Source organism: Gossypium hirsutum, chromosome A05 (genome assembly GCF_007990345.1).
Source record: "Gossypium hirsutum isolate 1008001.06 chromosome A05, Gossypium_hirsutum_v2.1, whole genome shotgun sequence".
NCBI classification, from domain to species: Eukaryota; Viridiplantae; Streptophyta; class Magnoliopsida; order Malvales; family Malvaceae; genus Gossypium; species Gossypium hirsutum.
In genome coordinates, this window is record NC_053428.1 from 110058299 (window position 1) to 110083892 (window position 25594).

The following is a 25594-nucleotide window of genomic DNA, read 5'->3' on the forward strand; positions in this document are numbered from 1 at the left end:
AATCAATGGATTCGAGATTGTAATGAGAAAATGGAATGGTTCTTGTGATATGTTATAATTTACATGTAATTGAGATATAATGGTAAAAGGGATTAATATTGATATGTGGTGTGTTAAAGGACATCAAATATGATGTTAAGCTCATGAGACAAGAAATGCAAACAAGATTGAGAAGATAATTGGATTACCTATTAATTGTGTTTGGTATCTTACTTCTATTTGATTTTTGTTTAAATTCATGTTAGCACCATTAATATATTATGTTACTCAGCGTACAGTTTTGCTTGTTTCGTGCGTAGGTAACGTTAGATCTTGGAGAGCAACTTCATTAAATGTTAAGTTAAACAACCATCAGTATCTATTGCCAGCACTAGGGGTTCAATGTGAGATACAAATATTCCAAACTGTGAGCATTGTGGTAAATGACATAGAAATTAATGCTAGAAAAAGACGAGATTGCCTGAGAAACACTAGTGATGTATCTACACCTACTCAGACATTTGATCTTGTATCTAGAGTTTGAGGAACTCCTTGTGGAGGTTCAGTTACGAGGGGTAATCATAGAAAAGAGATTGACTTGTCGAAACATCATTTTGAAGCTAGAGCTTCTGTTCGAGCCTATGTGGTCCGATCTAGAGATGAAGGAGATGCTATCGACATTGTAGCATGTATATTCTTTTTATGCTGGACTGTTTATTTTTTTTTGTTTTATGACTTATTGTTATATCTTGTGTATATAAGCATTGTTCTTAATGTTTTATGATTAGTATTTTTTTTCTTTTTTTTTTTTACATGTATAAGCATTGTTCATTAAAGATCCAGAAGAAGTCATTTTCGGTTGACCTGTTGATTATGCCTTTTGACAATTTTGATGTAATTTTAGGAATGGACTGGTTAACCAAGCATAATGTGATATTGGATTGTTCTAACCAGAAGTTCTTGATTCAAAGTCATGAATGCAAAATTATTAAGGATAAAGGCATGAAATCGAGTGATTCCACTCGTATTATTTCATCGATTTGAGCTAATAAGCTTTTAAATCAAGGCTGTAAGGTGTATCTGACCTATGTAATTAACTCAAATTTAGAAGAATGCAAGTTAAATAAGATCTGAATAATATGTGAGTTTTCATATGTGTTTCCAGAAGAATTACCAGGATTACCTCTTAATCATGAGGTTGAGTTTGCAACTAAAAATTTAAAAGTCTATCACTCCTTGTATAGCACTGAGAGAGCTAAAAGAATTGAAAATTCAATTGCAATATCTTCTGGACCGAGGCTTTATACGTCCTAGTGTATTGTCTTGGGGAGATCTAATGCTTTTTGTAAAAAAAGAAAGATGGGTTATTGCGACTCCGTATTGATTATCAACAGTTGAATAAATTGACGATTAAGAACATATATCCGTTGCCATGTATCGGCAATTTGTTTGACTAGTTGAAAGTTGTGTCAGCATTCTCCAAGATTGATTTTAGATATGGATATTACTAGTTGAAAGTGAAAGATAGTGAGGTTCCAAAAACAATGTTTCATATATAATATGCTCACTATGAATTCCTAGTGATGCCATTTAGGCTGACGAATGCTCCTACAGTGTTCATGGATCTTATGAATTACATTTTCAACCATACTTAGATCAATTTTTTATGTTTTTTTGTTGATGACATCCTAATATACTCATAATCTGAGGAAGAGCATGATAAACATCTGAAAATCATGTTACAAGTGTTGCGAGAAAAACAACTATTCAAGAAGCTTAGTAAATGTGAATTTTGGTTATCGAAATTTGTCTTTTTGGGTCATGTTATTTCAACTGAGGGAGTCTGTGTAGATCCCAAGAAAACTGAAGCTATCTTGCAATAGGGATCGCCAAGAAAGGTGGCAGAAGTTCAAAGCTTCCTAGGTTTAGTTGGCTATTACAAAAGATCTGGGAATGAACTCTCCAAAATAGCATTGCCTATGATAAAATTCAGCAAAAGTGTAACAACTCGATTTTAACTGACCTAATTAGGTCAAAATACATGTAGACTATAAATATAACACTAAAACATTAGATTAAGAGCCCAGTTTATGTTTAGTTTCTATATTTTTGGATAGAATTTAGGGATTTCAACTTGTTTCTTTGTTCTTTTTAGTTTTCAAAGACAATCAACTTCTAGTTTTTTTTATTCTTTTATTTTATTTTCGCACATCAACTGTTCCAAATTGCCAATCACAAGTTTTCACAGATTTTCGTTGCCGCTCGATCAATATCACACTTTGGGAGTCTTTGGATTTTCCAAGCATCTCTTACCCTTTTCCTATTGCTTTCATTATTTTAATGCTTCACAATTTGATTAGGGTAATTGCATTTAGAATGAGATGTAACTAAATCAATAGGAAGTTTGATTAATAGAAGTGGGTGTGATTAGTCTAAAGTTAAGGTTAAAAATCAATTAATTGGATTAGATCGAATATATGCTTAAACCTTAGAAGTGACGACTCTAGGAAGTAATTTAGGTAGATGAGACCGAAATAGTATTTTACATAAAATCAGTTCGATTTAGCCTGGTTTAGATCCATTAGGTCAAAAGATAAGTGGACTAAGTTGATTAATAAATTTAATTATAGGTCGAAATGTGTTAATTACGTTAATTATTAATTAGGTGGTAAAATACCTAATTTTAGATTAATCACAACCATGGACATTAATCAATCTTTTTCTTTTAACTTTTGATTGATAATTTGTTAATTTTGATATTTATGCACTTTAGTCCTTTTTGTAGTTAAACCCTCAATTTTAGTAATTTAAGTAGATTAGTAGCTACCTAGATTTAGCTTAGCATGTTAGTCTTTACTCTTAATTCGATTTAGACATACCTCCCTTGGGTACGATCCTTGGAATACTTCCAATATTTCGTTGTAAATTTACTATATTACATTTTGATATGTATATTTGCAGACACTACACTTCATTTACATATTTAATTGCATTTTATAGCCCAGTGCACGCACATCGGGGCGTGGTCATTTACTAACACATCTAATTTATATCATGCTCGTTTACACTATATTCAATTCGATTCAAATCTAGACATTCAATACCATCATGTATAAACCGAGATAGACAATAATAATACACTTACCTTAAGAGGTAGCTTGCAACAATCTTATATGTATGTATGTATGTATGTATGTATGTATGTATGTATGTATGTATGTATGTATGTATGTATGTATGTATGTATGTATGTATGTATGTATATTGAACTCGAATCATAAAAGTACAAATCAAATACTTTCGTTACTCGTCTACGACTCTCGCTTTTCCTTTCTCTCGAGATGACCTGACGTCGTCTTTAGTTACGTTCAATAAAATCAATTATAATAGGCTAGTTCACATCCCAATAATATTAAAACACATAGCCAATATATTTTTTATTTTATTCAATTTAGTCCTTATACTCAGGATACACTATTTTCCCATATTTAACATCGAATTATAATCAGATTTCACACTTTTTCATTAAAGACCCTATACTTTCTATCCATAGTATAATTTCATAATAGTTTTCAATTTATTCAATTTAGTCCTTAATGCCACAAAGTTATCTAACTAGCTTAACTTAATTTCTAACTTAGTCCTTGACATAATCTAAGTGCACTATCTAATTCTCTTCAATTTCAAGCCTAATTCATCAATGTCTCTCTAATGGAAACTTGTTAAACATATAACAATTGATGAAATTGATACATGGACTAGCTAAATCAAGCTTCCATTATTAAGAATCTATAAAAATTTGCAAGAAAAGGTTTAATTACCTTAGTGAGATTTGTGGCCGAAGGAACTAAAAATGTCTAACATTTTTTCTTTCCTTTTCTTTAGTAAGGATGGTAGAGTAAGAAGATGATGATAGAATTCATCTTTCCATCCACTTACATATTATTTGAAGTTAGATTAATGCTTAATTAAACTTAATTAATCATGATTAGTCATTAAATAAACTTATTTATTTTATTTAGTTATAATTACATCAAATAAATTACCATCATCATCATTTCCCTCTAATTCATCAAAGAACAATGGTTTAATAATCATTTTGGTCCTTTGGATTATTGCTAACTAGGTCCTCAAGCATTTCTAAATTTTACAATTTAGTCCCTAAACTTTAATTAACAATTTTCTTAGTTAAATTGCTTAACTGATCTTTAATATATTTCTAAATTAACTTATTTAATCTTTATATTTCATTTTTATGGACTTGGTTTATGGAAATGAGGTTTCAAAACCGTATTTTTTGACACTGACAAAAGTCGGGTCATTATAGAGACTGCTAGGATCTAGTGCATTTAGTGTAGTAATATTGTCAAATGTACTTGTAGTTTTTTTTTTTTGAATAAATTGGTTTAGCAAAATTTCATCATTCTCATTAATATATTTTGTCTGATGTTCTCATCAGTTTTTGCATGCAAAGTAAAATGTAAGTAAATATTAGCTCACTGATTATCTAACGTTTAATTAATATTAAGTTGCATTATGTGGTCGAATCATGATGCGGAAAGACAACTTATATTAGTAGATAATCTAAATACTTCATGATCTAATCAAAATTGAATAAGTTGATTAAAAGACTATTATGACATCTATCAAGTACAATGAGGGAGATACATTATCTTGGGTATGGGAGCAAACGACTCCTAGAAGATAAAGATATAGATGTGACTGTCTGGACTTACAGTACATCAGAAAAGACCCAAGTATAATAAATATTAGATCCATTTATGGATTTATTCATTTGTGACATTTATAGTTTGACATATCTCAATCCTGAGTAAGTGACAAATTATGTGTGTGCATGTCTTGTATACTTCGATGTATTAAAAGCATAAGGTTAATTGGTAATAAAGTTGAAAGCCAACATGTTGGATATACGACTTTTGCATGGAATAGCTTCACTTAAAATTTTGGAATTCATAGCCTAATAAAGGGTAAATGATATCCTCTAATCGAAATTACTGTTGGAAAAAAATTCGGTTTAAAAACGGTTTTCTTACATAACAGGAAACTAAAATTTTGAAAATCGAGTCGGTTTGTAATATATATAGTAATGAACTTTTTTTGAAACTGCACCTCTATTTTGAGCTAGAAGGATCCTTGTCGTTCCTAGCTTTCAACCGAACGACTTTCTTTGCTATTCTCATATCAAGAATTGCTTCGAGCGTGGGCCCAAACATTTTTGAATCAAACACAACCATAAATTATTTACTTTACTTCAAGTGGGAAAGTACATCTCTCTCTTATAAAAACTAATAGAATTATTATTCCCAGAAGATAAAATTTGTACTTAGAAATAAATTCTTACTATTTTCGAACAGAACAACAATATATCAAAGTTGTATATAACTTATTGTGCATTTAGCCCTATAGGTGTCATCTATTTATTGAGAGAGAAAGTGAAACCCTAGTTGAATTAGTAAAATGCGTATAATGACTATTTAATAGAAAAACAATCCCCTAGTTGAATTAGGAGAGAGAGGAGCTAAAAAGGTGTGTTTTCTCTCATGTGTATTATGATGGGGATTTGAGCCTCTCCTGTGTTGGGTTTAATTATACGTGCTTCTTAGATTTTTAACCTAACACTTTATAATTTAATCCAACCTAGTACATATTTTTCTATTTCTCAAAATAGACATTATTTATTAAATTAATTATTATTTTTATTTAAATAATTTTCTTAACCTAATTCTAATTCCGTTAAAATCATGACAACTTTATCATAAAAGAATCTATGAGAAAATATATTTAATTTCTACATTCAACGGATTTCATAATGACCAATTAATTTAATTCTATTTTCAAATTTCAATTATTTAATTAAATAATAATTTGAAAAACTTCAAATTAATTCTCAGATCATTTCCATACTAAGTGAGAAATCACATTCATTTTTGAATGTAACTTATTTCTCTAAATTTATCATTTCTATCCATTTTTATTCATTTGATTCATCATACAATTCATTTTTGGTTTCAATGAGGTAGTGGAGGGATCGATTGGACATATGTGATTAGGGCTCAATTGATTTATAATTAAGTTTTGGCTTTTAGCCTATTAATTATAAACTCATTTATTCATGAAGTTATTTCACTATAGTATCATGATTGAGTTCTCCCCAATTACACACCAATACGAAAGCTACTCGATCAATGCTCATCTAATGACCTTATCATAAGTGTGTTATTGTCATAGGATACCCTTAATCTCTTTGAGATAATTTCGTTCTTCCAATATGAACTTATTTTGTCTTATGGTAACTATTACATCTTCCTTCATGAAAAGTCAACTACTATCAAATAGCAATCAAGTTATTCATCACAAAGACAAACGACCCGTACCATGTTTACATTTCATCTATCATATAATGTTAATGAGAGGATATCATTTACCCATGTCTTGTGTTATGAATTTCACTATTGTGAATGATGTTACATATTGTAGAAGCCATATACCCAACGCACCAGCTTTTGGTTCCTTATCTATTTGAACTCAAACTTACATCAAAATATACGAGTCACGCATACATAGTCTATCATCCACTCAGGATTAAATGTATGAACGTCACAAGTGAATAAATCCATAAACGGATTCAAGATCTATTCTACTTCGGTTCATTCCAATGTACTGTCAGTCCAGCCAGTCATATCTATATCTCTATCTTCCGAGAGTCATTTGCTTCAATGCCCAAGACAAAACATCTCCCAATTGGACTTGATAGACAACATATTAGTCTTTCAATTGGTTTACTCATTTTCGATTAGACTAAGGATATGTTTAGATTCATTTACTAGTATAAGTTGTCTTTTCGTATTACGATTCGACCACGTAATACCACTCAGTATTAGTTAAACATTAGACAATCAGTGAGTTAATATTTGCTTCTATTTTGCTTTACATGCAAAAACCACATGAGGACATTATACAAAGGATATTAATATAATTCATGAATAATTTTATTAACCTATCTGTTCAAAAAAATACAAGTGTATATGGATGAAAATAATTAAGTTCGACCCTACCCTGAATGCGTATTTCAAAACTTTTTAAAGACAATTAAATTATAATTTTTTAAGGATTAAAATGTAATTTTTACTATTATGTTAACAATGTTAAATACAATGATAAAATATATCATTTTTTCAAAGAGAGAATTTAAATTCGATGATTAAAGATAACATTGTTGGAAAGAACCCAATCATTAATCTCCAAAACAATAATACTAAACTTAGAAATTTGACCACTGTCACTAGATATGTTCTAAATTGACCAACATGTGTTTCCATGGTTTAGCACAATACATGCAGATTAGTCCAGCCGTAATGGTAGCTAAAACATAGACCCTTTTTTACGAATTTGTCTAATCCTGCTTGTGAAACATGTATGGACTTTTCTTGTCTATTAATTAGGTTAGCTACAACGTAACTTTCATCATAATTCAATATAACTAACCACCTTACTAATGTTGACATTTCAGTTTATAATAAATATTTAGGTTGATTCAAATTCCCTTGAGCTGTAGATTAATTTTAGTAAATTTAATCATGTATAAATTTCTATATTATGAAAAAGTACACCTACATTGGAAGAAGTGGAAATGAATCATTTTTGTTGGAAAGCTTTACTTAAATAGCACCCTAATCTAAATTTGTTCATGGGTCGAGCTACTCGTTTAGAACCGAAGGTCTGCCCGAAATTTGAGAAGGTTTGGACAAAAATATCAGACCCGAAAATTGGGTTTGGGTAAAAAAATTAGGGCGTTTGAAATACGGGTTGGCCTCAGACTTGACCATTCAGGGCCCAAGTTTGATTCGGCCCATTTTTAAGTTTATAATATTTTATATTATGTTATTTTTATACATTATGGAATTTAGAACATATTAAAAAATTAAACCCATATTAAATATATAATGCTATCTAATGTAAACATTAAAATAATGTTAAGATGACTAAATAAAAAATTTTAATAAATAAAAAATGTATAAAATAAAATAAAATAAAATAAATATTTTTAAAAAAATTAAAAAATAATATGGTTGGACATAAAATAAACTTAGATTAGTCTTTTGCAAATATAGGCGGGTTTGGGCAAAGTTTTCGGGCGGGGCCAAGTTTGGGAAAATATAATATAACACCTTATAACAGGCTTGATCACTGAGCCCAAGTAACAGGAAGTTACATCAAACATCGCAATTCGTGCATATCCACATAGTCTCAATTGGATACAATAATTGCCACATATAAACATTAATAGAAGTTTTTGAGTCTAAAATGCACTAAGCAATGTTGAAAACGACTTAATATGAACAATTTAAAAACATGCTCAAGGACCATTTAATGGAATTGCCAAAGACATCACGTAGGTATTGATACACCATCGCAGGTATCGATATTTATGGGGACTGGTATCGATACCATTAAGAAAATCGGTACCTTTTTAGCATTTTGTTTCTTCACCAATTTTAGAACCAAACAAATTAAAGATACAAAGTAAAAGTATCTATATTTTTTCCCCGAGTATCAATACATCTGTCCAATTAGTCCAAAATCACAACAAAACAGGCATTTCACACACTTTAATGTTATCCTCTTCAACATGCATCAACTAACACATCATCCCACATCAAAATGTTCATAACCATAGTCCAAAATAACACCTCTACCTCAATTTAATTAAACCATAACAAAACTAGTAGAATAATGATAAACATCCATCGAATCCTAAAAGTCTATAATCATATCAAAACACTAAAGGCAAAATAAGCATAAATAGCCAAAATTCTAGCCACATTGCCTTTATTCCCACAGTTCAAAAAATAATTAAAATTTCACCTACTTAATTTACCTAACCTAACTTGGATCACTTGGAATTGCATCACTCACACTGCAAATGCTAATTGTCTATAATGGTTTAGAACGGAATGTGTGAGTTTAAACAAGCTCAGTGAATGTACAAAATTACAACAAATGCACAAAATATCATACGTTAAACGAGACCACAAAAGACACATTCTCAACAGTGTTTAACTATAGTGCCAAACTAACATTTTTATGCATCACTTACTATTACATCTAACATTGTATTCACATAGTTATACATGCATCACATTTCACACATAATTCATTAATTGATAAATTGACAACTTGAGACTATGAAACATAAAAGTAGGCTCTATCACCATATATTGGATACACATGTCTCTAACACACCAATGACTCAAAGAGACGAACATATCCCAAAAGTGTAGCATCAAGCTAACACTCTCTAACACACCAACATATCTTGATAAATGGAACTTAGCTCACATTCCCTTATCTCTCCAAACTATCCCGGGCCTCAATGCCCCAAAATCGCAACACAAAGGTGAGTACTCACAAAATCTTATGGCATGTCAACTATATCCAACAGTCTCAAAAGGTCATAAAGCCAAATTATTCATAATAAAACACATATTTACTTACTGTTTTCTTCACACTTTCACTGCACATTTACATTATTTACACAACATCATCACTATCACTTGGCATGTTTAGAATGCTCACAACTGAAGCATTTCACGAGAGCTAACACAACATATATCACATATCACATTAATACATTATATTTCTCAATCCACATCACATGGTCACAATTTTTATTTTATTTTTTGCAAAATAAATCAGAGGAATAAGAAAACTACTCAGAACTTAGGATACTGGTTTAGGCTACTCCTAAGCTCCCATTTAACACTATGAATAGTGTCTACAAGTAGTGATTCCAAAACACTCACCGTTCACGTTTTCACTTATTTGTCGAAAGCTTAAACTAGTTTTTCCTTACCTTTCGCATTACTCAAAGAAGGTCCTGACGACTCTTAAGCTTCACACAATATACACAATCAATTTACAATTATAACCGCATCTCAACAAGCAAAAACACAAGTTTAAGGTTAGTTCCTCTTGGAATTGAAATTTCGACTAGTATAATCGAAACTCATTTACCTAAATCCTTACTCATTCCCATTACTTAAAACCGATTCTGAACATCTAATTACTCATCTAAGAATAGTTCTTAACCTTCAAACCACCCTAAACGACTCAGATTCATGGTTCTAAAAATTTCGACATACATGGCCCTTTTTAACGAAAACTCAACAAAACCTTCGAATTATTTAATAAAACTTAAATGAAAGTTTACAAACCTTCTAATCACAACAAAACAAGTTGAAAAACAATTTGAAATAGTAAATTCATTCAAAATCTAGGATTTCACCATTAACATCCCAAATTCTGACTTTTATCCAAAACCTTTGATTCAATTGCTTAAAACTCAATTTAAATGGCTAGATTACCTCAAAAACTATTAGGAAAACAAAACATTACCTAGATTAAATGGAAAATGAGCATTTAATAGAAAATTCGAGAAACCCACAAGTCAGATGACAAGGGGATTTGGTAATGTTCTTGGTGTTTCTCTTTAAGTTTAAAAGGGATTTGGTGTTTGAAATTCGGTGGAAATCAAAAGAAATGGAGTTTGGAAGCTCAAAATAGGTGAATGATATTTGGGAACTTCAAGCGAGGAAAAAACAAGTGGGGGAGAAGGGTTTCATGATTTTTCAGGGGTGGAGAGGGGAAATAGGGTATTTTTAAAACTTTGGTACATTTACCTGTATGGTACTCTCAATTTTAACTCCCTTTTCAAAATAGTCCACATTTTACAATTAAGGGTCTTTTCCAAATTAATTTCACAAATTGATTTAGTTTTCAAAAAGTCATGGACGAATACACTTCTAGGTTGCCACATTTTCGAATTTATGAATTCTTCTTGAGCAAAATTCCCAAATTACCCTTGAAACTTCTAGACCCAATTTCAAAATGTGACATATAAAGCATGTTAGTATCATACGTAGGCTGGACCTGAACCCGATCTATGAACACCTCTACCTCTATCTGAACATAATTAAACTCTAACGGTAAAACGGATGAAAATAACTGCAATAATAAAAAAATCATAATAAATTTAGAAATTTAAGAATATGAACTAATTAATAGAACAATATTTCTTAGTACAATTGTCGCCACAGTATCCTTGATAGTTAAATTATGTATAATTATTGGGTTAGTATTCTCTCCACTGCCAATGGAGTTTTTTAACTTCACATGCAAAGTTTAGTACATGACACATGCCTGTTTTAACTTTTTTTTAATTTTTTTAATATTCTCTCAAGACATATGGTGGCATTTCACCTCTATTTGTGGAATTTTTTAATTTCATTGACAATGCACCAAATAATTTTCAATAATTATTTATATCTCAATTAAGTTAATCATTTGAATATGTAGACAACAGTGGCTGAACTAGTATATTCAATGAAAGGTGTAAGTTCCCAACTTCACATTGATTTAAGGGTAAACTATACCACATGTCATTTTAATTTTTTTTTTCAATTTAGTTACTCTAATTAAAATAATTGTTCGAATTGGTCACTGCCGTTCAGAATTTCGTTAATCCACTAATAGATTGCTGACGTGACATTTTTTTGACTAAAACTAGAAACTCTATAATTAGTCCAAACACTTTTTTAATTGAATTTTGATGTTAGGATTTTTATTTTTCTGTTTGTTCTTAAGAAGCATGAAAAGTAATAAAAAAAAGAAGTAAAACAATAACCTTGATTGAACCCAGCTTTAGCTAATTCAATTGTCTAATAAAACTAAAGGTGCGTTTGTTTGGAAGGATTTGATTTTCTAGAAAATATTTTCCTAATTTTACTGTGTTTGGAAGCTTAAACATTTTCATTTGGAAAATATTTACCAAACACGGGTAAAATGACCTGCAATTTGGGGAAAATGTCTTACCCTTTTGAATTTGGTAAGACATTTTCCAGAAAACTAACGCTTTCTTCTCCCCTTTCCCCTTCCTCTTGGGTTGCAAATCAGTGCCATTGCCAGGTACCCTACCCCCGCCCTAAATTCCTCAAGATTTGCGCGATCTCGAAGAATGAGGACGAGAAAGTTTGGTCAATGACCTTTTTCGGTTCCTCCTCCATCTAGGTAAGGTTCCTTCTCCTTCTTCCATTCTTCATTCCTTTTCTTTCTTCCGTTCTTCATATTCTTTTCCAGGTAAAAGTCCGTCGCATATCTTCTCTTCTCATCTCAGCATATTCTGTTTCGTTTCCTCTCTTTCTCAGGCAAATCTACCATGAATTCTTCGCTGGGTCTTGGCTTAAGGCGATGATCGTTCTTTGATTTCTAACATTTTTATTTTTTAGTTTATATTTATTTTGTGTTTCTGGAAACATTGATGTTAAATGGATCTTATTCCGAAATGCGGCACCTCCTTTGTTGTCTGACTTGTGTACTAGGAATTTTGTGAGTTAATTTCGTTTAAGATTGTTGCTTATACCATATTTTGTTTTGGTTTTATTCTATATTTGGATGTTTGATCCATCTTGCCATAAATTTGATGGTTTCTTGGGTTGCTGTGGGCAACTTGTTTTTGCTTATCATTTCATTTCCGACTTAAATCCAAAAATCTGCCCTTTTGACTTGATTTGATAAAAAAAAGAACAAAAATCAATATGCTAGTAATATAAAGCTACTTGAGTCAATAGAGAAAGTGTTGATAGGTGGAGAGAGTGACTCTAATGCACGTTTCCTAGAGTTTTTGAGGAATAGAAATTAGCTTGCAAAAGAAGGTATAATTCAACTTAGTCAATACAAGGGAATTTAGTTTATTTCTTTTCTTCTTTTCTTTATCAGGTTCTATTCCCCTCAATGCTATGTTACTCAGCTCTGTGGTGAGTTTTAGATATGGGTATGAGTTTGACATGGGTTTGCTAAACTTTTTCTAAGTTACTTTGTTTAAATGGAGGATCAATCCCCCTATACTCATTTCTGAATATTTGTTGAGCACATGTGTGGTATGCTTTATTTTAGGGAAAATGAAGAGTCTAGATAACATGTCCTCTAGTTTGGTGGCAATTATACCTATTTTATTTGTGAGCTTGACTTAATTCTAAATTGAGATTAACTTATTTGAATGTCTCTCATTTGGTTGCTTAATGTTTTACCCAAAAAAGAAGAAAACTATTCTTCAAAATAATATTAAGCGATGGATTTGTTTTACCTTATGAATCTTATTTATGTTTTACCTTATGCATGCTACATTTTTTCTTTACTCTTTTCATTTGCAGATTAAACGAGAAATTTCAATAATGAAACTCATCATACACCCAAATGTCATCTGCTTGTATGAGGTTTGGCACGAAGTTTTACTAGTTTAGTTACTTTATTGATCTCCATGCATTTCTTCCTTGCTTCTTGTTTGCTCTCTTTCAAATCTGACTTGGATTTTGTCAGAAGAAGACTCCACTTGGCTTTTAAAAAATATTTTAAGTATAGTAAGACTATATTTCTTGGTAACTTCTAGTAATATTCTTGGTACAGGTGATGGCTAGTAAGAAATTTGTGTTTACTCTTGGAATGTAAAAGTGCTTCCGGAATCAAATCTCAGTTGTGTATCAATGTTTTATTACTATATATTAATCTTGTTTTTATTGTCTTGTTATCTTCCTCTGCCAGGCAAGCAAAGGGAGGTTGAAGGAAGATGAAGCTAGAAAGTATTTTCAGCAGCTTATTAGCAGGGGTGTTTACCATCGAGACCTCAAGGTACGATATATGTTTTGTGTTGATTAGCTTCTTGCCTATAAACGTTAAATATTTTAACAGTTTGTATCATTGGTGCATCCATCAATTAGTGTTGATTGTTCGATACTACGTGATTGCTATGAATTATTTGCAATGTATTGCTTTGGAAGATAACTTGTTTCTTGCTTGGGTATGTTTATTTCAAAGACCTTGAACTTCAAATAAAGATTTTATTTTTTATCTCTGGATCAGCCTTGCACGATATTTCATTTAGTTTACAGTTTTTGTGGTGACATTTTCTTTGTTATTTGCTTTGCTTATGCCCTTGAATCTGAATTTCGGACACCTAGATATTATTTTCAATGTCATTGAATAGTCATTTCAACACTCTGCTTTTTCATATGTTTACTTTTTAAGAATATATAGGTTCTTCTGATGTCTAACATACCATAATCATAATTCCCCTTAATGCACTAAAAGGAATATGCACTACTTTGTTAGTAAGCAAGGTACAGGATGTTAGCCTGCAATGCAACAGGAAACCAACAGCAAACCAACAGACAGACCAGCATCCAAGCTGAACCAGAGAAGCAACAGCATTTTGTTTATTTTGTTCATTTGTAACTTGATTTAGTTCCTTTGTAATTTATACTTAAAGTTAGTAGGAGTAGTTGTTGATTTATGTTTGATGTTATAGTTGGTATGTGAGCTACATTTTGTGTGTAATTCTAGCTAAGCTTTAGTCATGTATTAGTGGGAGCAGTTATATGTATTAGTAGGAGCAGTTTTACATTAGGTAACTGCCATATTTCATTGTAACATAAATGCTTCTCAAGTCAATGAACAAGGTCTGATTTTTGGAGATCAAATTCAGTTTTCTTCTTGTTCAAACTACTTTGCATTCGTTTTTCTTTTTCTCCATTAGTTTTCTGCTAAAAAACCCAATACATGTAATTCAAACTACTTATGTATATGGCATATAAATTTATTAATATATGTAAAAATAGCTTTTCCGAAAAATATTTTCAAGAAATCTGCCAAACAACAGAAAATATTTTACACAGATTCATTCAAACACCAGAAAAGTAAATATTTTCAGAAAAGTAAATCATTTTCTAGAAATTATTTTCCGGAAAACATTTTATTGGCAAACAAACGGAGCCTAAAATAAGTTTAGAACTCAAGATTCGTGTTTCATTTTTCCCTTAGTTTCTTGGAAACCAAACAGAGAACAAAAAAAGAAGAAGAAAAGAATAAATCTCAATATTAAAAACAAATGACAAATAAATTTAAGATGTTTTAACATCGAAAAGGGTGGCCGGTGGTGTTATGCTGGCAGATGGGCTCATCAGAAAGGGTGTGGTCATGGTCATGTTTTGTCGTCATCGTTGTTGGATTTCCCTTCTTAAAAGAATTCAAATGTTAAGAATATCACCATTAAAATCTTTATGTTGCAAATAAACAAAAAAAAAAGTATTTTGAATTAATTATAGAGAGATTCCTATCTTTAATCAAAAGTAAAAGAATGCCCCATTAGCAATACGTGAGTGGATTAACGAAATTTTAACGATAGTGACCAATTCAAATATTTATTTTAATTAAAATGACTAAATTGACAAAAAAAAACAATTAGAGTGACAACACTATTTTTGAGTTAGTAAATAGGGTAAACTGCACTAAAAACACTAAATACAAGTATAGATTTAAATTATATAATTTTATCAAATAAAAATAGGGTAAACTGCACTATAGGTCATCCAACTTTGCTTAAAGTTTGTTTTTAGTACCCATAAAAATATAAAACCTCCCTAAGTAAAGAAATTTGGCGACGCTGTCAATTCACAAATTCAAGCAGAAGCTTTTGGAATTAGAAGCTATTTCAAAATAGCACTTTCAAATGCATAATAAGAAAGAAGCGTGCAGAAACTTTCAGCGCGGCAGGTACGTCCTCTTCTTCAGTTCTTCTTTATTATCTCGCCTGCTCAATGGTTCATATAAATCGGGTAATACTTAGAGCAATCTCTAGGAGAATATAGAATCTGTTGGATTCTCTTTCCCCCGTTCCATCTTACTTTAAAGAGAATGGCAAACACTAATTTTGGGTTTTATAGGAAAAACCACACTGCTCAGATTTAGATAGGTTCATTGTGAATGGTAGTTTTAGGTTAGGTTCAGAATCAGAAATTAGTACTTCAATCAACGAACCAATTGTGCTCCGCGTTCAGTAAATATGAGGAAAAAAAATGAGTTTCTCGTGAAATAATTGCTTAGCTGCAAATTTGATTAAGTTCCATAATGAATCTTTAGGTTTGTTGTTGTTGTTTAGTTTTTATTTTTTTGAGTTGAAATCCAGTCTCAATCAAAGAAACTTCAACATATGTGACAGTCTATTATATTCTATATGAAAGTAATTAATATGCTGCGCACATATGGTGGGACTTGAAAATGGTTGCTTAAAGTTTTCCTTGTTTAACCTGTTCTTTTGGTAAAGCTTTAAGCTGAAGTACTGCAACATATCAGACAAACTGAAGTGAAGGGAAAAAAGTTGGGTCAATTAGAGCATTAGGGAATGAGTAATATGATGGAGATTTTAAACAATCACTCCCATATGTATTGTTGCTGCTATTGTCTTTCTCATGTAATATATTTCCTTAATTTTAATGGAAATTTTGACATCTTAAAAGACTGCCAATACGCTTCTTAATTTCATTCATCCTGCTCGGATGCATGGGTGACAACTCTTCTTATTCTCCCGTCCTCTTGAATGATTGAGTGAAGATATGAAAATGCTACTTTACACTATTAGTCTTTACATGAGTAGCTGCTCCGTCATGTGTCTTTATTTCACAAATATTAATGCTTTAAACTCCTCTATTTTCTAAGGTCCTCGCAAGATTTCACTAGTGGCACATAAGTTTATCTCTTTTTCCTGAATTTATGAATATCATGCACATCTGTCTCGTTATTGTGAGATCTCAGTTTGAAACCTGAGACAAAGTCAGACTGTTATTAGAAATACTAGTTGCCTACTGATCTTTGTTTGTTCCCCTCTCCAATTTTATCATATTGCTGTTGACTTATCTCTCTATAATTTGCACTATTTTTTATGTTTGCTCTATTCTTGTTTAGAGGTCTTAGTCCGTGCATTTGTTGCTCATCTGTCATCTTTCAAGTTTTTAGAACCTATCTGAGTTTGTAAGCCAAGATGGTCTTACCTCTCCCATTTGTCATCTAGTCAGTTGTTTTTCTACTATTCGCCTTTTTCAAAGCTTTGCTTATTTTTTTATCTTTTGACTCTGTTGATATAGAGTATAATTATATTTTAAATTTTGAATAATTATACTCCCCAATGTTGTTTTAGCATCTGATTTCTCATTGAACAACTTAAACAACTTAAAAAAGCTTCCTCACTGATTCTTGCTCAAACTTAGCACCCTTAAGCTGTCCAACCATTTAACATAATTAGGGTTGTAATGAATTGAGTAGAGCTGATTGGCACTTGCTCAAACTCGACTTGGGTAGATCAGACAAGCTTGAATAATTACTAGGGTTAAGAAACCTTGTTCAAACTATGCTCAGCTAAGCTAATTGGAGCATGTTAGTCGAACATGAGCTACTATTGAGATCTTATCTTGACTTGCAATAGAACAACTTAAATCCTTAAACAGAATTTTGTTGTGGACCAAAATGCTGCAAGGGCTTGAAGCCAATCAACATATTTTGGCCTAGGTGACCATTGGCAATTCATTTGGTGCCCCCAAATGCTTGACCTTATTTTGTTCAGGGGTTGTTCTGTAATATGTACAACCCACTTGTTCTGCCTACATCCTTAAGGGATATGGGATTGACTGCAAGAGAAGTTCTCTCTTTTCCCATGATTCAAAATTTGTAATTTGCTCCAATTCATGTGCATAAAATAATTTAACAATCATATTTATAAAAAAAATTGTGAATGAATTTTAATCTATTTATACCTACTTTTTGATGATATAGACATTAAATCTTGATTTTAATTGTATAAAAGGTTATTAAAACTAAAAACTTGATACTGATAAAAGAAAGCTCTTCCGTAGCTTTTCTAACAAGCTTCTTCATGAATGGCATATTGAGCTTGTTCATGATAATAGATGAACGAGGTTTACCTATGATGAAACCTGGTTTGTTTATAAATCAAGCCTCAAAATTTGTTGTTCAAACTCATTTATTAAACTTTGTAAACCAACATAAATTAATTCTAGCTAAGCTTGTCCATGAGCAATTCAAATGTACCATTTCATTCAAACGTATTCATTTATACCAACAGAAACAAGATATTCAAATGTTCAAACTCGCCTATTTAACTTCATAATCCAACCTAAATGAGCTCTAGCTAAGCTTGTTCATGAGTTATTCAAACTTCAAGCTTACTTTTTGCTGTCTTATCATATTTCTTTGCAAGTTGTGCTTTTCTAGGTTGTACATCTCCACAACTACGGAAATCTTTGTAACAAGTTCTTTTAACTTGGATTTTGTTGTACTTCCTTGTTAGACCACCAAGATTTCTTGTATTCTTGTTTAATGGAGCACCTACTTTAAATTATGTGGGTACATCCTCAAACACTTTTTAAATGTGACGAGATATTTGTCCAAAAATATTACCTTGTGCAGCTCATCTAGGCCCATTTAGCATATATGTTAGTTAGACTTATCAGTTGGGTTGACAGGTTGGTTTCAAGTCGAGTCAATCTAGTTTTAGTTAATTCGGGTTTAAAATCTGAGTAATTTCGGGTTGGGTTAGTTTCAAGTTCGAGTCATTTCGAGTTTGAATCATTTCATGTTCGAGTCATTTAGGTTTGGTACTTGGATTTTTCTGGTTGGGTGATTTTGGGTATTGCTATTCAGGTTTGACACTTGGATTATTTAGGTTTGGGAAATTTAAGATTTAAGTTATTTGTGTTTCTTATTTAACTTATTTTAGTTTGATAAGGTTTGATTTCTTTTAATTTTAAAATAAAATTATATTAAAGTGAAACAAATTATTTAAATGAGATAAAATTATTATAAATTTAATAATATTAAAAATAATTTTTTGAAATAAAATATAATAATAAATTATTCTAAATTTAAATTAATTTATTGTCTGCTTTTATAGCTTAGCTATTAGCATCAATGCATGACATAATGGTGGAGCATTTCATTTTCTGAAACCATCTTCATCAACTGAAAGTTTAAAATCATCTTTGGTAAGCTTTTTGAAGTTTTCTTCTGAACTCTCCATTTAAAATTCTTGATGATAGAGTTGTTGAGATATCTGCCTGATTTGTTCATCCATCTTACTGTTTTCCAATTTATAAAATCTATGGCCATCTTCCTCCCATGTATGTAGAAACAAAGTAGAAAACATCATCAAATATGGCGTGCCTAAGAATGACTTTTTTTATAGGAGAATAATCAGAAACCTCTTTAAGGTACAAAAATTAGCAATTAGTATTCCTTTTAAAGTACTTTTTTTTCAAACCTTGAAAATAAATGGGCTTATTTTAGTTTAAATTTGTAATTATGGATAGAGTTTATTACAATATTTCGACATCCTCTCTTAATAGGATAATAGTTTTAAAACCATTAACCCCTTCCAACCCACGTATGGACCTAAATACCTCAATTTGTAGCCATGCACTTGATATATTTAATTAAAAATACAAAAAGATATGTTTCTAATATTTCACTTGAATTGATAGGTTTGTGGGTTCTTATACTTGATTTATTATCTTTTATTTTCTTAGCATTTGTTTTCTGCCTAAAAGTTTCTTGATGAAGTATTAGTTTCTGCATTTATATAATCTTCATCTCTACACATTATGTGTCTAATTGTTCAACACTGTTAGATTACTAACCAATTCTTAATCTTTGGCCTCTCATTCTCCAGCTGTCAGTATGGTGAAAGGTGCAAATTTCTTCATGTGATTCAGCAACAGCCAAAGTCTAATGCATTTGGATTTGGCACACAAGCTATCTCACACCAACAACAAAAGCCGAACCCATTCGGTTTTGGTGTCCAGAACAATGCTCAGTCAAAAGGGGTCAATGATTTTGGAAATAAACAGAGCCAGTTCAAGGTTAAAAAATTGTATATAACAATTCAATCCACATGTGGTTATTTTGATTGATGATGTCATTTCTGTCTTTCCTTTGTTGCATGAAACTCGGGATGTTTTTGGATGCCCTTTGCTTCTATTAAAGGGTATCCTAAGTTTATCTCATCTTATTTTTTTCTTTATCATATTGTAATAAATTATTCTTCAGAATACATGGACCCGATCTTCTGCAAGCAGTGGTGCCCCTTCATTGCGGCAGCCTGACAATCAGCCTCAGGCAACAAACCATAGGTGAGGAGCAGTGAGTGGTCATGCCATCAATTTGTGACATATTCATTAGTTGAGTTCTATACTTGACAAAATGTGAAACTTATGGATGCAACAGATGCAATGATCCTGAGTCCTGCAAACGTATTATTGCTGAAGATTTTGAGCACGAGAGACCCTTGTGGAAGCTTACATGCTACAGCCATTGGAAAAAGTATGTTTTATCATGTAGATAATCTACAAGCCTTTCAATGGGTTCTCAACTTCTACCATAGTTGTTGCAAAGAGTGTTTTTGTATTTTAAGAACAAAATATCCTCACAAGAAGTGGATAGAAAGATTGGCTTTTTATTTCAGGTGTTTTAGGCCACCAGAAAGAATGACATCCTCAAAAACTTCACTTTTGTTAAATTGAGCACACGAATTAAAAAACATTAGACCGTGCTTTGTCTAGCAAATCTTCTATTGTTTAAATTCTAAACTTATTGACTAGTGTAGTCGAGATAAAATTTTCTAACCGTTTAGTTGGTAGATACATTTTATTGTAATTATGAAATGGTATGGGAAATTAATGTGGTCTAAAATTGCATTCTTTTGTTTTAGTTCCCCTTGCGATATTGTCGGTGATGTCAGCTATGAAGAATTGCGGGCAGCAGCTTATGATGATGCAAAACGTGGGTTAAGCTTGCAATCTATTGTGAGGAGATCTTCAGTACCTTACTTTCCAGATTTACAGTTAGATGTTAATCATATCTACATGCTCACCTTAGTATACCTCTGTGATTTCATGCTTAATTTTTACTTTGGAATTATTTTTTCAGACATACTTTTGGCTATTTCGTATATTTTGTTGTAGCTTGGGTGAGAAAGTAAGAAACCTGCAATAAAAGGTGTAATAGATCCAGAGGACAGTTGCATAAAAGAGAAAATCAGTTCCAGATATCGTTTACTTGAATTTCTTGCAAAAGATAGCTGAAGTACCATTTGATATAGGGCTTAAACCCTAGGAACTAGGAATTAACTTGTTAAGTCTGAAGTTTGTTTCAACAGAATGTACTTATACCCTATATATACACACACAAACACTCTCATATAGATTGATAGATTAGAGAATTTCATAATAGATTTTCTTTGCTAGCCTTAAAAGAAATTCTCTGGCTGCTTATAAGACAATTTTACTCTGAATAAGTGAACAACTCTCAATGTCTTATCTTCAAGTTACTTTGTTCTTGTTTATGTACCAACCATTTCTTTGTAAATGTTATTAGTGGTATTTCTGTTCTGCAAAGAATTTTATGCCTTTGTCTTATCAATTTTAAACATTGTTACAAAAATAATGTTTATCATACTATGTAATGGAAACTAGTGACTAGAGCTTACTAATTGCTTAAAATCCCATAACAGATTGAGCGAGAGAGGAATTTACTGAATTCAAAGTTAGTTGAGTTTGAAAACTTTCTTCGTAATCCCTATAGGGGACCTGCTGGCTCTGCTGCGGCACAACAAATTCCATTTCCGGGAGCCACTACAACTGTCCTTTCTCCCACTACTCAAAATACTGTCGCTCCTCAAAGCAATGTCCCTCCGTCAGTCTCCAGTTTTAGTCAGCTGGGAGCTTCACTTAATACAGGATTCTCACCGGGGTAAGAATATTTTATTTGGTCTTTCTTGAGTTTTATCAATGACTATGAAAGTCCCAGACCCTAAGTTTAGCCCTCAGGGTTTTGTAACCTTGCAAAGAATTTTCTCAGGCCTTCTGTACAGTCAAATAATGCCTCTGGGCAACCAACTTCTTTCTCAAATTCAGCCCAATCTTCAAATGTATTTTCAGCAAACAATGTTCCATCGGCCAATGCCTGTAAGTTTCAAGGTTTACCATTTGCGTTATTCATGTACATATAATATGCATGCTTCTCATTTCAGTAATGACATGGCAGTTTCATTTGGTAACCAGCAACCTAACCAGTCAGTAGTAGCTTCCTTCCCCACAAATATGGCCAACTTCAGCAACAGTAGTGCCACTAATCCTGCCATTAATCAATTTTCTGCCGCAGCAATATCAACGCAAAACTTCAGCTCATCCAGCATACAGTCTCCTGCTTTCTTGAATGTCTCGCTCTCAAATTCTGAAGTGGTTGGACGAGAAGCTACAAATGTTCAGTTAGGGTATGTTAATTGAGAAATTTTCTCTCCATTGGGAAATAAATCTTTTCTATTCCAAAAAATTGTTTAGTAGCTAGCCTTTTTGTATTTGTATTGCCTGAACGAGTTTATTGGTATGATGGGATATCAGTTGGAAATAAGCTTATTCTTATTTCGGAATGTGACAGAAATAACTTGCCAACAACGGTTGCTTCTGGGGACTCAAATATTTGGTTAAAAGAGAAATGGACTCCTGGAGAGGTAAAGGACTTCAATTATATGCTAATATATCTATTTATATTTTAAGATTGAGTTAGAATCACTAGATCGACTCCTGGAGAGGTAAAGGACTTCAATATATGCTAATATATCTATTTATATTTTAAGATTGAGTTAGAATCACTAGATCGACTCCTGGAGAGGTAAAGGACTTCAATATATGCTAATACATATATATATATATATACTAAGATTGAGTTAGGATTACTAGATTTCAAGTAGCATGTAACTTTTTCGGGATATCATCTTCTGATTCTTTTTATTTTTTTCCCGTTCACAAAAGAAGGCAACTAGCTGCTTTTATGGATAATAGTAGCACATACACAAAATAATTTATGCCATTTACTGCCGTTTGCAGCTAAAAAAGGGCAATCCGATATTTGTGATATTGTTTTGTTTTGTTTTCTGGGATTCTTACCTGAAACTAGACTTTCCCGTTATCTAGATTCCTGAAGAAGCTCCTCCAGATGCTTATGTTTAGCTGTGGGATTCACGTCAGAAGGATTACATGTTATCTGAATGGCTTGATCATTCTACTGAAAATTCTTTGTTTTTAGTAGGAAATTGATGTGTGGATGAACTGTAAAGGATAAGAGGACTTTTAAATTCTAATTGATTTTGTGTGTAACACAATCCCTGAGCTTCCAGCAAAAGTAGTTGCTATAAATGGTTTCTATGATGAGGACTCAACATTTCATCAATTCTAGCAATTCCTCTTCAATTTTCTACTTTGATATCAAATCCTGTTTCTTTAGTCCGTGTATAGTTTTCATGTATCTTGTGCTGCTTTAGAAAGATATTTCTATTAAGGTCTCTAATAATGTTTATGTCGACTGAATTGCTCCCAACGGTTAAGGTTTCCAAAGATGGAATTTTGCTATAGCATGCCTAGCCAACACTATATACTTATTAAAAAACACAAAGCCAATTCAGTTTTAATTAGATTTACATCAGCATTGTTATTAGTATAGAAAGATGTGATGCAAAAATATTCAAAAATTTTTATCCCTCGTTGAGATTTACTTATTAATTAAATTTTGAATTAAACAACTTTACCCTTGATTAATTAGTTAATTATTCATTATTCTCAACTTTATATTCAATAATGTTCAATTGAAAATAATAAAATTCTAATTATATATAAAAATATTTTAATTTAATTTTTTGAAAGAAAATTATTTTAAATTATTATTAAATTCAATTATAAATTGCATTATATTATAATATAATCATGTGTTAATCATAATGTAATTTTTAATTTTTTGGAAGTTGCACATGCAATATTAATTGTAATTATAAAGAATACATTAAATAATTATAGTCAGATTAGACTAATGATCAGAATATATCCTATATCAAAATAAAATTATGTAAGGCCCATATATGGTGGGACACAAACCAGAACAAATATAGATTAAGAGTTTATGTGGTTTACACAGAATGAAACATGAGATTTCAAAATTTTAAGAGCCCTAACATTGTCATTAAACTAAGACCTAATTAACTCTAAGTTAATATTAAAAAACTTCTAATATCCCTTACCCGTCCTGGCAACTAGTATTGATGTGAGGTGTCATTGGAGCACTTTTGTGACGATATTTTTTGGATTTATTTAAGAAACTAAATAATAAAATATTTATATAAAATCATAGAAAATAGATAAAATCAAATTTTGAATTTTAAAATCATGTTTAAACCATTTAGAAATTAATTGTAGGTGTTCAGGACCAAATACGAGCTTTGGAGGGCTCAATTTCAACAAAACAATGCAATGTTACTGTTAGGGGCCCAGGTATTGATACCTAAAGCCTTAGGTACCAGACCCGAACCCTTGTACTATCTAATTTAACATTCTATCGGGTTTGGGTGTAATACTCATGACAGGAATTCTGAACCCTAGACATTTAGGATGAATTTTTTCCCTTTTTAAACTAAGAACCGATGCATACAATATGGGTACCAAACCCTACGTTTAGGGGATCAATTTTTTAGTTCAAAACACCAAAAATTTATTTCAAAACACCTCCCACCGAGACAACCATGAAAAATGCTTTAAATATAATCATACACAAGTAAAACTCTTCATAAAACTTGATAAATTTGAACCATTATCCAACAAAATTTTCATGAAACAAGGCTAGCATAATAAGACATTTATAAAGTCATTCAATTTGAATAATATCATCCCAAATTATATCTCAAGATATTGGAGGGTTACATGCATGCAAAGTAAAATTCCCTTACAAACATGAATTTGGAAAAATAATGAATCCTTCAACAACTACATCACAATCTATGTTTCAAATACTAATTAACATATGAAATAAGTATGTTGAAGCCCTAAGCACATGTCACAATACTTAAATACACAAATTTCAATTTCTTATGGTCTTTGATTGTTGTGTAATGCTTTAAAAAGGGTGAAAGTTTCAATAATCTTAAAAATACAATTTACACGAAAAGACAACAACATTAAACATAAACATGCTTAATAAATTCAAATGAAAAATATTATATTTACATTACCTAAATGGCACAACAACCACATGCTCAACAAGCTTATAACTCACTCATGCATGGAAACATAGCAAGCTAAGATACAATAACTTAACCAATAGTTAAAGCAATGGAATACAACTTGCAATCCATAAGTCATTTACATAGTCATTAAGGTAGTCTTTGGAAAGTCACCTAGTAATTGGATTTTAGTGTAATCGTTTATTATTACACAAGGATAACATATTTGGATAACCATTGTAATTTATGGGTCTTGATGACTTAGGTGTAATTAAACACCCCAATTACACTTTTCAATTCTTAGGGGAGACTGATAATAGGAGTAATTACACCAATTACCCTATAACTTTTTAAACATTCATACATGCTTTAAGTCAAGAAAAGTATTTTTTATACATGTTTTAGTTAAATATATATATTATAATCATAAACATGTATGAGTGTTTATATTATAAATCTTAAAAAATCATATTATAAAAAATAATTTACGAACATTTTATAATGTTATAACCAAAAATTATATTATTTAAATCTCTAAAGAATTCTAAAATTATGACCAGAAAATATATTATAAAATTTAATTTACGTGTTATAAAAATATTATAATATACTTATTTATAAAAATTTATGGCAAAAAAAATATGGACATAACTT

General features: G+C 31.2%; 1 protein-coding gene and 1 long non-coding RNA gene across 10 annotated transcripts; both read left to right on the forward strand.

Annotated features, from left to right (window-relative positions):
• The first annotated feature begins 11655 nt into the window (after positions 1-11655).
• On the forward strand, positions 11656-14531 carry LOC107904314 (uncharacterized). 2 transcript variants are annotated; one of them, XR_005927630.1, is made up of 4 exons: positions 11657-12066; positions 12204-12384; positions 13209-13271; positions 13597-14531. It is a non-coding gene; the product is annotated as an uncharacterized lncRNA (long non-coding RNA). The 2 variants fall into 2 exon arrangements; XR_001686182.2 differs by having other exon boundaries at positions 11656-12066; positions 12204-13271.
• Positions 14532-15422: 891 nt separating this feature from the next.
• LOC107904313 (zinc finger CCCH domain-containing protein 16) lies at positions 15423-23151 on the forward strand. Of its 8 annotated transcripts, none has more exons than XM_016830645.2 (11): positions 15451-15603; positions 19568-19757; positions 19945-20027; positions 20122-20217; positions 20606-20676; positions 21478-21645; positions 21754-21760; positions 21824-21860; positions 21957-22168; positions 22333-22405; positions 22869-23151. In XM_016830645.2, the coding sequence occupies exons 1-11, from the start codon at positions 15560-15562 to the stop codon at positions 22902-22904; spliced, it is 1017 nt and encodes a 338-aa protein (XP_016686134.2). In that variant the 5' UTR covers positions 15451-15559; the 3' UTR covers positions 22905-23151. The 8 variants fall into 8 exon arrangements, with proteins under 8 accessions (XP_016686130.2, XP_016686134.2, XP_016686132.2 ...); XM_016830642.2 differs by having other exon boundaries at positions 15452-15603; positions 20606-20699; positions 21407-21645; positions 21940-22168; XM_041114601.1 differs by adding an exon at positions 18794-18884 and having other exon boundaries at positions 15471-15603; positions 21407-21645; positions 21754-21860; positions 22057-22168.
• The last annotated feature ends 2443 nt before the right edge of the window (positions 23152-25594 follow it).